At 42.4% G+C, this 14,236-nt stretch overlaps 1 protein-coding gene across 2 annotated transcripts in view; it reads right to left on the bottom strand.

The window, feature by feature from the left end:
- LOC130208553 (guanine nucleotide-binding protein G(i) subunit alpha-2) overlaps window positions 1-13,978 on the bottom strand; it is a 28,524-nt gene extending 14,546 nt beyond the window's left edge. The window contains exons 1-2 of one of the 2 annotated variants that reach the window (XM_056437748.1): window positions 13,801-13,978; window positions 13,418-13,696 (exon numbers count right to left, since the gene is read on the bottom strand). In XM_056437748.1, coding sequence (XP_056293723.1) covers window positions 13,418-13,535 — 118 coding nt within the window. In that variant the 5' untranslated portion in view covers window positions 13,536-13,696; window positions 13,801-13,978. Of the gene's footprint in view, window positions 1-13,417; window positions 13,768-13,800 lie in introns of those variants that run through there. The other variant, XM_056437749.1, reaches the window with a different exon arrangement.
- Between the last annotated feature and the right edge of the window lie 258 nt (window positions 13,979-14,236).

Genomic DNA, 14,236 nt, shown 5'->3' with positions numbered 1-14,236 from the left:
TTCCTGCGAAGACTCGCAGCAGAAGACGCTACGCCAGGTTCACAAACTCTGTACCGGACTCTGGCAACAGGAATTCAGCCAGGAAACCACATGGGGACCCCACTGGACCACTGCCAAGGGGGACCTGGGACCACTAAGGACCAGTGGAGGGCTGAACAGGAGCCGGAGCACAGATTGTGCCCCGTGAGCTACACCAGAGCAGGTTTGACAGCTCTGGTGTAGCTACAATCCGGAAAAGCTGATCCAGTAGCACCGTAACCCTGGTGTAGAGATAATGTGCAGGCAAACCAGCATGTAGCAAACACCGAAAACGATTAATGACATTTTTAATTAGAATGAGATGGAGGAAAATATGGAGAACAGCTTAAGAAAAGAAAACACTGCAATTAAGAAAGGCAGTTAAAGAAGAAGACTGATAGTAAGAATCTTCAGTAAAAGGTGGACAAGAGTGACAAATGAGCTGGATACGGACTGGGAGGATGACAACGCAGAGAAACTGTGAGCAGAGTGTTGAGCATAGAAGGCACAACAGTGGTGGGATGAGGACTAACACGAGTGCCATGTAAATTAATTAATATTCACAACAGGTTATCCGTTTTAACATAAATAGACTTCAGCTGCAAGTTCAGCAACTATGAGCAAAATGATAAGTGAGCTTGCATGAGTAATGTTGGAGTTCAAGCTGAGAAGCCTTCAGTGAACAGCAGCAGGCAATCACAGGTTTTGTTCTTGCCTCCTGCATCACTAAAGTGCCAACAGATTAGTTTGCTTTCTGCAAGTAAATGCAAGTAGGAGCAAGTCAAAGGATGACAGACCGTTTTATAGAGATCTCGAAATCTCCCCCATCCCATTGCAGACTGCTGCTCTTGAAGACTGCCACGACATGACCCAGTTTAATACATTCACTTCCAATACCTTTTCCTGTTATGGCATTAAAAAAAGTAAATGAATGCATCACTTTTACAGGCTGTTATATTCAAGCTTGTGATCCTAAAATGCATCTCTTTTCGAACGTGTCCAAACGACGTTATTTCCACTTTTCCCATTCATTTTGCCGCCGTGCGTTGGCCACTCCTTATGAGCCAGAGCAGTGGACCGACTGACCAACATCGGCAGCATCCCGATAGCCATGTTGCTGGCATGGGTACAAATAAAATATCAACTATATGAAGAAACTTACTGCAGCTGAAGTGGAGAAACAGCTCACACAGGCAATGTCATAAGTCCATTTCAAAATGACATCACATCATCCTCGGAAGGCATATTTCACACGTCGGTGTCAAACAGCCCACCGCCGTGGCCTTTCCTCTGTGGAGACACGCAGCACATCTCAGCATCGGAGGCCATCTATTGGATAGGTGACTGCAATGGGAGAAGGACTTATTGGCCTGGCGGTGACACAATTCCTCCTTCGCTCCATGTTGGTGTCACAACGGTTCACATCCAACATCTTTACAGCCATTTAAAAGGTTAACCTCCTCGGGGCGTCGAGGGCACTGAGCAGACTACAGCCAGGATGCTGTTGCTATTTGAAGCCCTGTTGCAGTGTGTACTGAGGGAGCTGACCGACACAAGCTGACGCGAGTGAATACATTTGCAAGTACAGTTTTCCTCCCGACCCATAATCAAGTGCATCTGGGGATAGTGATACCATATAATTAGTATACGTATAGACATCTGCTAAAACATCATATTCTTACTACTTCTTAAGGGTCATTTAAGCAAAACTAAATCCAGTATTGTGGAATAATTTACTGACTGTACAGAATAATCAAGATTAGCAATTAAGAAATGTGTGCTAATTATTTGAAACCAAACCCAAAATGTGCTGATTATTGATAGTATGTACTCGTGCCCCAACTCAAGATCACTCACTGAGCGAGACTCTCTCATTTCTCCATTCCTTCCTTCCCATTCCCACTTTGTTTCCCTCCCAGGCCTTCCCAGCCATCTGCCCCATGGCCATCTCCATCCATGAGAACTTGCAACGACTGACTTGTGGACTGAGGCGACTCCTGGGGCGGACACACCACGAACTTAACAAACTGAAATGCACTCCTCCCCCCATCCTCCCTCCGCCCCCGCTGCCCCCCAGGCCCACTACCCCAGGACGGGCGCGCCCGGCGGTGGCCCGGTGGCGCTGGCTTGGTCGGTGGCGCTGCGGTGCTGCCCCAACCCCGCTCTGGCGGGGCTCTGCCCCCATTTGCTGCCTCCTCCTCCCCCTTCCTCCCTCCCTTGTTTCCTATGTTCTTGTATTATGTGTATGTCATGTTGTTGTATGTGCAATGTGTGCTGTACCCTCCTTTCTCCCTCTATAGGGGTGGCTTTTTTTCTCTTCTCGCCTCTCTTCTCTCATGTTATGCTCCCATTCATCCACCCCTCCTTTCATCCATAGGCGCTTATCATGACGGCTACCGGCCGGTGTGATTCTGATTCTTTGCTAAAAAAAAAAAAAGTTCCGTTGTTTGTGTTTTTAATATGAACATTCTTTGGCAATAAACATGTTTCTGATTCTGATTCTGATTCTGATTCTGATAAAACAATTATTTGTAGAGATCTTCACAACCAATTAACCCCCAGCTCAATCATGGAATAAAAAGGTAACTCAAAAACATGGACATCTGTGTGCTGCAATTACATTTAAGTGATCTGTCTGCAAATCTCTGTCTGGCATAGTTGAGCAGGATGTACAGCGCTTTGATCATCAATCAATACCACAAAAAGTGACATTTGAAAAGGTGTCACTCGTAATGAATCCACAGAGAAATAAAGAAATATATATATACATTTTTTTACTTCTACGTTCATTTCAGCTCTGCAGGGTCATTTATGTCATTATTTCAGATTGACAGACCACAATTTTAAAAAAGGTGCTATATTCTGCATATCTATTGCCTTTCAATGGCTCACAACATTGCAACCGCTGAGCGGGCGGCTCGCAGCTAACAGTGTCAACAGTGCGAACTAAGGAAAAAGTGCCGACACAGCAAACAGTTTTGACTTGAAGCGTTATCAGCTGTAATCCCCGTATGAGCGCAGAGTGGTGGCTGTGAGCTAGCCAGTGAGGCGCGCTCACACATGCACGGCAAAGCACGGCCGGCCTGTAGAAAGAAACAGGATGTCCGATGACTACACGCTCAGACTAATTGGGAGACTTGGCTCAGGAGCCGGAAAGTCACCCAGTCGAGTCCAAACAGACCAAATACGCAGCTCAGACTAGTTGCTGGAGTGCTGCCAGCTCATATCCTGGGCACTGCCGAGGTGCCCCCGAGCAAAACCTGACTCCATAAAAACTGCTCTCCAAAAATATTGTATGGTTGGCAACTGCTTCCAGTCCTACGATGGGTTCAATGCTGAGGCTTATTTTCACTGGTGCTGTGCATGTGTGACAAAACATGTTGATTTACATACTCGCATTACTTGGCAACACTTTTAGTACATCATTTATTTAGTGGACGAGTTCAGCCTCTGTGTTTGTCTGTAAGTGTATGACTCATTTAGAAGTTGAACACTTGGTTATTGTCCAGTGCCTTCTGTCAGCCATTAACAATATTCCTTTTTTTTAAAATCACATCTTTCTCCCCCCTTTCTTTTATGAGCCTGCAGATCGTCTTTAAATAATTTTACACAGAATCAGGCTGCTGGGAGAACAAAAACTTGGATTAGTTTACTGTGTCACTCCATGCCGGTTCTACTGCCTCCGAACGAGCACAGGTGTTTCAGTCGACCACCTCCCACACAACCCTTTTAACATGCACAGTGGAAACTGATGGAGGAATTTTACATGGCTGGATTCAGTGCAGTATGTTTTTTGCCTCGAGTGGAAAAGTAGGTAATGCGCCTCACAGGCTCTGCAGAGGAGGGTGCTGCTTGCTATTCAGCCGATGTTAACCGGATTTCATCCCGTTTTATGTGCGCTCACATGCTCGTGTCGACACATTTATTTCCCCCTTAATGCTTATACCACGCAATACATTAAAAAAAACTGCAGTAACTGCAGTATTCTTTTAAAAAAACTAAGCAGCACATCAAGCAGAGCATTATGTGTCGTAGTAACATACCGTAAGCAAACAGCTTTTTTTATGCCGGAATCATCAATACATCTGCAGCTTCCAATTACAGCAACGCAAATGAAAAGAAACGGGTGTAGATTTAATGATGAAAACGAGCATCAGGGAGAAACAACAGAGAAGTGGAAGCTCGTTCGGAGCTCTGACACGAGAGCACCAAACGAACATAAGAGTAACGGGACATCCACATACCAATGCAACCAACCACCACTGCCTGAGGACGCGCACAAAGCTCATCAGGATTATTGTCAGGACACATCATTTTGTCCTTTAATAAGAAAAACAAGTGCGCCTTCATTTGAATCCTTTTAGACCTCAGTGCATCCTTCAGCACCATCCACTCATGCTGCGTTAATGCATATAAACAGTGGGATGTTGTAAGCTTGACTGCTTCATACGTCGGCAATACTACCTTCTAGGTCATAATTGTCTCCTCCTCCCAGGTGCTGTGTCAGACAATTAACAGCATATGCAATTGAAAATGCCGGATATTGAGGTGGTATGAAAGCCAGTTAGAACAGGTAAATACACCTGTTGGATTGGATTAAATCTATTGTCATTGCATAGAGTACAGGTACAGAGGCAACGACATGTATTCTCTGCATTTAACCCATCCTTAGTTATTAAGGAGCAGTGGGCTGCAGCGATGCGCCCGGGGAGCAACTGGGGTTCAGTGACTTGCTCATGGACACTTCGACTTGTAACTAATGGGGAGGGCGGGGGTGAGGCAGAGATGGATGGTTAAGTGCAGGTCTGGACCTCGACTAGTTGGGTCAGGATAGCTCACTGCTCATAGCGGAGGACCTGAACAAATCCTCTTTGGCGAGCAGTGACGCCTGGCCAATCCTAGCGCTTGAATGCTGGAGTTGGGGCAGACCCCGAGGATCAGAACCCCGGCTCTCGGGTTTGCACTGGCTGAATTTGTGTTAATGTTATCAACCAAATCTTGTGTTTGTGATTTGTATCTGAAAAAAACAAACAGGAATCCATTTTAAAATTGAACAATGCAATAGAGACACTGCAAAGAAAGTGAAGTCAGTGTAAAGAATGAGCTCTCTTTGCATGCATACATACGTGCTTCTGTGTATTTGTTTGTACCCAATAGTTCACCTGTTAACTTCACACAAAAATGTTCATCAAATTCTGTGTTAAATTCTGTGTTATAGCAGTATTTTCATTACTGCTGACCTAATAACCGGTATTTTCAGAGATAATTATATATTCTGGCAGTTTCACCTAGAAAACATTTTGAAATGTTGGTGCGTGAAGGTCGGACCACTGAAAGCTGAGAGTGAAATGACGAGTGACCTTGGATTACACTCGATACGTTGCCATGGTTACAGCACCACATTGCCTCATTAACACGTTTATGTGTTTGGGTGAGCCGACAGCAGAACAACTATAGAAGTCCTCAAGCTCAGACACATTCGGAAACGGCTTTTACTGTGCTGTGTGTTTTGTCTTGAGGTAATTAGGAAAGAGCATTAATTGTATTCATAGTCATTTGCTGTTGTCAGTTTTCATTGTAATTTAAATGTTGTTGAATGCAAAACAGCGTCACAGAGAGAACCACATTGCGATTCTTTCCAGCTGTGTCTTTGAAGTTATTTATGACGACTCCTTATTCAATGTCGAACTCGTAAAACATCTCTAATGATTTCTTCATGCCGTAAGAGTCAACTTGCAAAGTTGACAGGCAGGTCTGTGAAATGCAATGTGCCGTACTAGAACTTTACAGCTTTAACGCTCAACCTATCTATTCATCTGGAGAGCGGGGCCTCTGTGTGTGGATCAAATCTCATCTGAATTGCATCTGCCGATATTAGATCAATAAACTATTAACTGGATTCTTGAGTTGCATTGAATATACAATTAATGTATCTATATTCATACCTCTCTTACACTGTTATGCTATCAATACCATCACTATCCATGTAATTCCTTATACAAATGTAACAATTAACAGCAGAATGGATATGACTTAATGTGGTGAGAGAAAGACAGAAATTATGATTTTGAGCTTCACCACTAAACTGAATCTATCGGACAACATACGTCACAGAACAAAACTATTGCCATTCAACGTTTCAGAGTAAATTGAGGCAGCGTTGTTGGTGAAGTGAACATTTAGGCTTATATGCAGTATTTATCTGGGAGCTTTCATTTTGTATTTTTCAATAGTGGGACATTTTTCTACAACTTTGAGGTTAAAATCTAAATTTCTAGAACCTACATTTCTGTCTCAAGCCAAATGAAGACCATAATCTAGGAGGTATAATGTATTTTAAATGATATTCATATCTTCCATGGCCTGAGTCTTGCACAATTATGAACTACTGACAAATTAATGGTACAGTAATTCAGACTGGAACCAAGCAAAGCAGGTCTTCCACAAGAACAAACTAGAGCAATTAAGAAATGAGGGAGTTGTTTACACAATTGTTATATTCCACTGTGATAAAAGACACACTTACATCACTTTTAAGATGTCTTACACTTAAAGACATCTTTCTCAAACCGGCTCAAAATGTTAATACTGATGTGAGAGTACAAAACCAAAATGCAGAATTTATATATATATAATATATATTCTTTTTTTTCTTCTTTTCTTTAAAAAAAATCATTATTAATATATTTTGATCAGATTAAAATGAGTCATTACTATCAAGCATAGACTCTGATTTCACTTCATCTCTCACCATTATCTGTGAAAAAGCATTTTTTTGTTTGTTATTTTTTTAAGTGTGCCAAGTGCACAAAGGAAAGCCCAGAGAAGTCCAGATTACAACTCACTGAGAGGGAAAGTGACTTGATTCTCTGCTCAGGTCGACACGACAGCTTTACATTGTAAACGGTTGTTTGCTGTTACATTAATGCTACCGCCTAGACAACCTTTCAGTTACAGGCAAAGATTTCCAGACACATCTTTAGGACTTTTGTTTCATCGCCTCATTTCATTAATGCCAAAAATAACAACTTCAGATATATCAGTCAAGAGGGTAAGAGTCAAAAGGTAAGAATAGTTACACTTAAAATTAGTAGTAAAGACATTGGGGGCATCACAACGAGTACTTATCACCGAAAAGTTTCCATGGCTAACAACAAGCAGACAAGCAACGCTAGCATTCCCTCTTTTTAGCTCCGTTTTTGGTCTCCACGATCGAGGGAAATATCTGGCAGTAAAACCAAAACAATGAAAGACGATCGAAGGCTTTGTCAGTGAGAAACTGAAACATAGTTCATTTAACAGATAGTAATTGTATCCGTTGTTTATATAAATAATTGCAGCTTTAAAGTTGACACGGAAAGTAGAGCGAGCCCGAAGCAGCCGGGAACAAACCTTGTTTCCATGAATTAATTTGACATTAAAAACAAACAGCAACCTAAAATGGCCAGTTAAAGAGACATGTTGCATATAATCAATTAGGATACTGTTATGTTAGTCCAAACACAACAACTCCACAAAAACATAACAATTCACCAGCACTAGAAATGCTGTCTTGGACTCATTTGTGACATTAATTGTTTGTTGAAAATAATTCAGGCTTTTGTCAGGAGACTAGTTTGAACCATTGTAGATAACTCTTTCATAATCTTAGACTTGAAAATCGAAAAAAATATGTTCTTAAAGAACCTTGAATCTTTGATGACTAAATCTAAAAAATTTTAAAAATGGATGATGCACTGCGGTGGTAATTAATATTCAGGTCACAATCAGGTGGTGCGTACAGATTGTAATCTTCATAAAGGTAAAATAAAGTCATTGGTTCACAAGCTAATCAGATGTATAAAAGCTGAAGGAGTATTGTTCCGTCAGCAGTAATGCTCAAATCACTTGGAACACTCATGGCTTTTCTTTACAGAGTTTGACCGCAAAGAATAACAAATGACTACTCCTAAAAACTTTATTGGCAAAACATCACCATTCATTTCTTTTGTGTCAACTCATTGATGCAAGATACGTCTCTAACATATCTCAACAAGCAGTAAGTGCTGACTTGTTAGACATTCAAATATATTCACTGAAACCATTTTAATGCCTGCTGTTTTCGCAGAACGGAGAAAAAAAGTCTATTACGCCATCATTCAGTAGGACTGTAACCATGGCAACCAGGCAGAACGGAATGAAAACCGGCTTGTCTTTCTGGAAAATTTAAATATGCTCAATACACTCATGATGACACTGTTCCCGTCTGAGAACTTTCCCAGACAGACTGTTAAAACTCCTTTAGGAACCCCAGATTTCAAAGGATTTAGCTACATGGCAAAGAAATTAGGCCTCGACAGCATAAAATGTGTTGTGTGAACAGATTATCTGTAGCGTCTTTAACCTAATCAAACATCATCACAATACCACTGCGATGCTTCAACTCGATGCACTCTGGGCCACTGATCATGAATGCTACGCTCAGAAATGTACAATGTGGCTGAGCAGACATCAACTCGACACACTCGGTAGATTTGTAAACCTCTCAGCAGCTCGTGATGCAAGCCAAATGCTCAGGAGAGGCCTGGCACCTTCAACAAGCAGCAGGTGCTCTGTGATGAGGTGGCAGCCCTCAAATGGTGCACAGTCCTCACCACAAAGACTGTATCAATCGATAGAAAACTGTTCATGTAAACACACGGGTAACTTTTAGACTATGCTTCTATAAATCTGTCATCCACCAACGCACAGACCCAGGGATGTGTTTTTCCTGCTATTGAATTGTAGCTGCAGCCAAACCCCTTTGAACGAATAGATACAATATTTTTTTCTTTTGCCAGATAGATTATGTAATTTTCTCAGCCAGTCACCTGTCTCCATGTGGACCAACTGGCTGGTGGAAAGCACAGACAGCCAAAGGAAGTGTGAGGGAACATTTCTGTTCTGCTTGTCAGGAGGTTTTTGATTGTACCACTGAATAAATTCAGGTGACAATGAATGCTGGGATGTTTGTGAAGAGCTACATAAATTAAATCTGATCACACTGACATTTGGCCACTGCTCTTTAAAATGTTCCGACATCTTTTCCTAATGTAATTACTTACTCGCGGCTAATTTCAGAGTGAAAGAAAGTAATCTGCAGAGGGGAAAAAAGCAGCTCCCGTTTCATGTTTTTTATTTATTGATTTTTTGCTGTCCAGGACCCACAGTTGGTAAAATATACACGCCCTATTTACATTTAAGTAATAAAGTGATTAGCAAGGGGACACTGTGTAAAAAAGTATAATACTGATGTCAAACTTGCTGAAATGATTATTCCAGTAATTGATTAGACAGTTGGTGGAAAATAAAAGAAGAACAATTAATCATCCAAACAATTATTAAATCATCAAGCAAACAAGTCTGACATTCTCTGGTTCCAGCTTCTCAAATGTAAGAAGTTGCTGCTATTTTAAAGTTGGTCAACTTAGACTTAGAAATGTGCATTTTTTTACTATGTTAATAGATTCATTACAAAAATAACACCTTATACACTGAAGAAATCCATTTCTAGTCGCATATCTTACGGCTTTATCTGATTGTGAGAATTTGCCCTCTGCTGTTTATCGCTGTGTGAATGTAGCCAGGATTATTATAAATCTATTGCATAATTACATGGTGGTTTCTTTGTTACATCCAGTGCCCCCTCTGTCAACTGTCCTTGGTGTCAAGTGTAACTAACGTCAGAGGCTTGATGTTGACCGAGGTAGCTTCCTGCTTCTAATGAGACGTGGCCGCTTGCTGAGGCACTCTTGCACTATTCACCTAGCTTATGGTTAAGTGAAATATGAAAAGACATGGAGGGAACGCGATAAAAGAAGCCTACTAAATTATAAATAAGGGCTTATAATGGAAATTAGTTTGAAACACGAAAGATCTGGAAGGATCATCTTTGCCATCTGCCCCATACAGGAATGAAAATGGATGATTTTCATTTGAATATATGCTGTATTTGTGATCTGTGATAAATGTAAGTCAATTATTAAACTTCCATTACAACTTCAAAGGCTGAAAAGAACTGCTTGATAAGAACTGCAGGTATCACAATGTCAACAGATAAATGCAGGCGGATCGTAAATTACTTCAAAAAAGGGCTGAATTCACTCTTTCATAGACACAATCCCATCTGCTGTACACCAATCCATCACTATCAGGATAAACTGCCATACAAAACGGTTTAAAATATTACAACAAAAAGAGACATCTGCTTTAGAATAGAAAACAAAGGTTATAATATGGGAAGCTATCCACTACTGAAATATTAAGATCTTATTCCCCATAATATCATTAAGAAACCGTCATGACAGTTCACTCATTCATGTTGAAAGTGCCGTAGCTCCGCTTCCTTATCTGCTGTGACCCCGAGCTAAGCCGCCTATTTAAGACGAATCATCTGATATCCAGAGTAAAGGTCATTCTTTAACGCTACGACCAGAAATAAACTGCATCAGAGGATTTATTGGATGTTGTCACACAGCAAACTCCCCAATGACTCTTAGTGGTGTAATCTGCAAGTGTGAAAGAAGTGAATGAAAATGATGCAACACAAATTGCATCCCAAGTCAGGCAGCAGTGGTCCATGTTTTGCTAGTTCAGCACAAAAATACCTGTGCATTTATTGAGGAATTAGTGGTGTTCAGCAAAGACATGACAAACTGTTCCCAAGTATATTATTTCAGTTTGTGGGCAGCTGTGAAGTCATCTCGGCATGGACAGCCTGACCCCGAGCCTCCGAGTCATGTCTGAGAAGCACTATTATTATCATCATCTGCCTGGGGTGAGAATTAGAGATAACCTGCAGTGGAGGCTCATTTATTCAAGGAAGTTGGAAACAATTTAGGTGTATTCTCACTTGTGAAAATGTATGACAGGGAAACCGAAACTGCCCCTCAAGATACGTGAAGATAAGGGGAAATTCCCTCCAATTATGGGAATAGATGATAATAATAATACGATAAGCCTATAGTGTGACAGACAATGGCCTCATGTGCTCATAATTTCTAAATAAAATCAGTATTGAACTGTCATTTGTTCTTTTAGTTGAGGAACCTGTGAATTCATGTGAGCAATCCAAATATACCATAGACAGATTTCATTACGTTGAACCATACTCCAACAACTAATAAACTACACACGAATGAGAGATAGGAGACACTGCAATCGCTGTGACAAATGGATCACCATTCCCTCTCCGAAAAGAAGACATGGAAAACAGAAACTGGCTTTTTTTGAGCAGTTACCCAGGTTTACCTTTCCCATCTTTTAAAACAATATTTTCATAGTTAACTGGTTGACGTGGTTCCCAAACATTGTAGTCATCACAACTGTTGTAACGTTAAAATAAGTAAAATATCGGTTCCTGTCTGGATAGATAGATGTGTACACTGTTGCACCATGAAATTCAACCAATGGGATGCTTACAGGGGCCCTGGTCATCAGGCCCCACTCATGAAGGTTCACGTTGAATACGCGCATACACACACACACACATATGGATTGGCGGTCCAGAACTGGGAGTGTGTGAGTGCAGTCGGGCGAGTTCCGCCAGGCAAGCAGCATCAGGCACAGAGACCAATTTACACACACTCTAAAGCGATATCTTTCGAGAAGAGATTTTATTCAGAATATGAAACAAAAATATGTGCAAACTTGACTATAATTATTGTCCACAATAGAGAAAAGTCTATATTTATTCTGTGCAACAGCACCCTCTGGTGCAACCGTGCACCATGCAAAAACGCCGATGTTTATGCGTGTATTCTGACGTCAGGTGCTGATGAGCCTCACTTTGAGATGTTGCATCATAGACATCTGATAATGATGACTCGTCAGTCGGTTGCACCGAGAGCTTTCCAGTGTTGCTCAACATGGTAAAAGCTGTGTTTTCTTGCACACCAATGTGGTGAGAGAGTTTCTTCTGAAGTTGCCAAATTTCCTTGTTTGCCCTAGCTTAAAAGTATCATCCCAGACGGTTAGAGGACGTGTGAAAGCTCTTTATGTGGAGACAGCTCAACTAAATTGATCTTGAACTGTATGCTCCTCCAAATAATTTGATCCTGACGTCCCAAGACCTCGCTGACACCTACCGTGAGCGGTTAGACCAATCACGCACCTCGGAAGAAATCTGGTTGGTTCTGCGCTTTGCGACCTGAACATCTGAAACAATTTAAACGACTTGGCGGAATACCGTAAAGCCATTCAAAGCATCGTTCGTGCTTCAGTGAGAAAACCAAAATGGGAAGAAATGCTGGGGGCAAAGTTGAAAAGTCCATTGACACTTTAAAAGTAAAACGATAACACCAGAGCTCCAGGAAGCAACTCCGCCTGCCTCCCAAAAAACCAACAGCTAGTAAAAAACGATATTCTTCTGGATACCTCAAATATTTACGTTGCCTTAAAAAGCCTCACACTACGAGGGCTGTTAGCTCTCCGAAATACATTAATGTGACCGTTTAGTGCTTACTGTTGTTTGATCTGTCAGCCCAAATCCTTGACGAGAGAAGGTGCAGTACTTAGTACAGACAGATGTAATCGTACCAAAGATAATGTGGACCATGAAATGAAGTGCAGGGAGAAACATGCTGAGATGTTGTAAAAAATACCAAGCAAAGACATTTAGAGCTTGTCAGTCAACTTTCAGCTAATCTTAAAATGTGACTCAACTCCATGATGGCATTATACACAATGTTTCAAAGATAAAACATCTCATTCAAAAGATGTTTCATACAAGTTTGGGAGCATTTCTATTGCCTCTGGCCCTATAGGTGACGACCGCTGAGGCGGTGGCTCGCAGCCAACGGTGCAAACAGCAGAGAGCCGACAGATCTAACGCTGTTTACGTGAGGGGAAACCGAAAAGTGGGTGCTACGCTTCCACGCCGCCTGTCGGGACGAAGTTAAGCTACACAGAGGGGTGCACTCAAATGCACACAGGGAAAAACAGCTATAGTAGCTTTCTGTCTTGAGATAGTAAACCTGATCTCCCATCAGCATCTATGAAGATCTTCTCACAAACAGTTTGGTTGAAGGCTGACGCACACGCACACGTACACCAATTAACAAGTGCATGCTGAGTTTGGACTACAGGAAGTTATGAGCATTGAAATGGCCTTTATTCTGGGCCGATTTAAACGGGCCCCTTTCGTAGCCCTGTTAGACGTGATTTTTTTAATCAATTGTAAATTTAATTTCTAGTTGAAAGTACAGTTTAATTTTAGAATATTTTCAAGAAAGCAAAATATTGAGCTGCTTGCTTGCCTTTCAGATTGTGTTTTAATTTTTAAAATCAGTTGGTTTGGGATTTTACTCTGACACTGGAGATGTTTCTTATTGGCAGCAACACGCATCCATGTGATTAATCCAAAGCACCAGCTGTGACCTACCTAATAGAAGCAGTTTCACTTCTCTGACTGCCTTCTCTCCGTCCTCTCGGAGGTTCTTGTCAATCATCTTCGACCTCTCCGCGGCAGCCTTATCCTCGGCGCTCACCGTACAGCCCATGGCTCCAGACGCAGGGACGCACCGACCACTCGCGTCAAGAAACGCCGTCAACTCTGATGCGTAGTACCAGCCGACGTCAGCAACGGAGCAGCTCCTGCGTCCAGTGCCGCCTTCGTCCAGAGTTTGTCCCCACGCGGAAAGTCAACGTCCCCGCTCTCTCCCTGTTTGAGTAGGAGATCAAAGATGAAGCAGATGCACCAAGATGACCTACTCTATGAACCACCACTCGGCCGCGCCGCGCCGCTCACAGACCGCTGTCCCGCACCCATTCACAGGATGCCCGAGCTCGCTGCTCCGCTGCGGACTGCAACCCTCGTATCGGCGTGACGTTGCTAGCACGTCTCTCAGTCGAGCGACCACTGCAGTGCTTTTCGGCGCTCCTCAGTTATCCCCCTCAGATATCCCTCTGACTGTTGAAATGTGGTCGATTGGTCGCATCGACGTCACTTGAACAACTTGTCGCGATAGTCCAATTAAAACAGGTGAGGGTGAGGGGGGGGGGCGTGATTTCAGCAGTGTGGCGTGTGGACTGCAGTGGGCGCTGTGCCAACTTCACTTCTCTGCGTCTCACATTGACGACGAATAGAACACAACGCGTGGATCGGCTCTCAGCGGCTCTGAGTGACGGACTGTCCACTGCGCAGGAGCAGTGGCGTCTCTGAGGATGCGGGACGAGCTGTTAATATGGCTGAGAGGTCTTT

This window comes from Pseudoliparis swirei, chromosome 18, assembly GCF_029220125.1.
Source record: "Pseudoliparis swirei isolate HS2019 ecotype Mariana Trench chromosome 18, NWPU_hadal_v1, whole genome shotgun sequence".
Lineage (NCBI taxonomy): Eukaryota > Metazoa > Chordata > Actinopteri > Perciformes > Liparidae > Pseudoliparis > Pseudoliparis swirei.
This window is presented reverse-complemented; position numbering and strand designations above follow the sequence as displayed.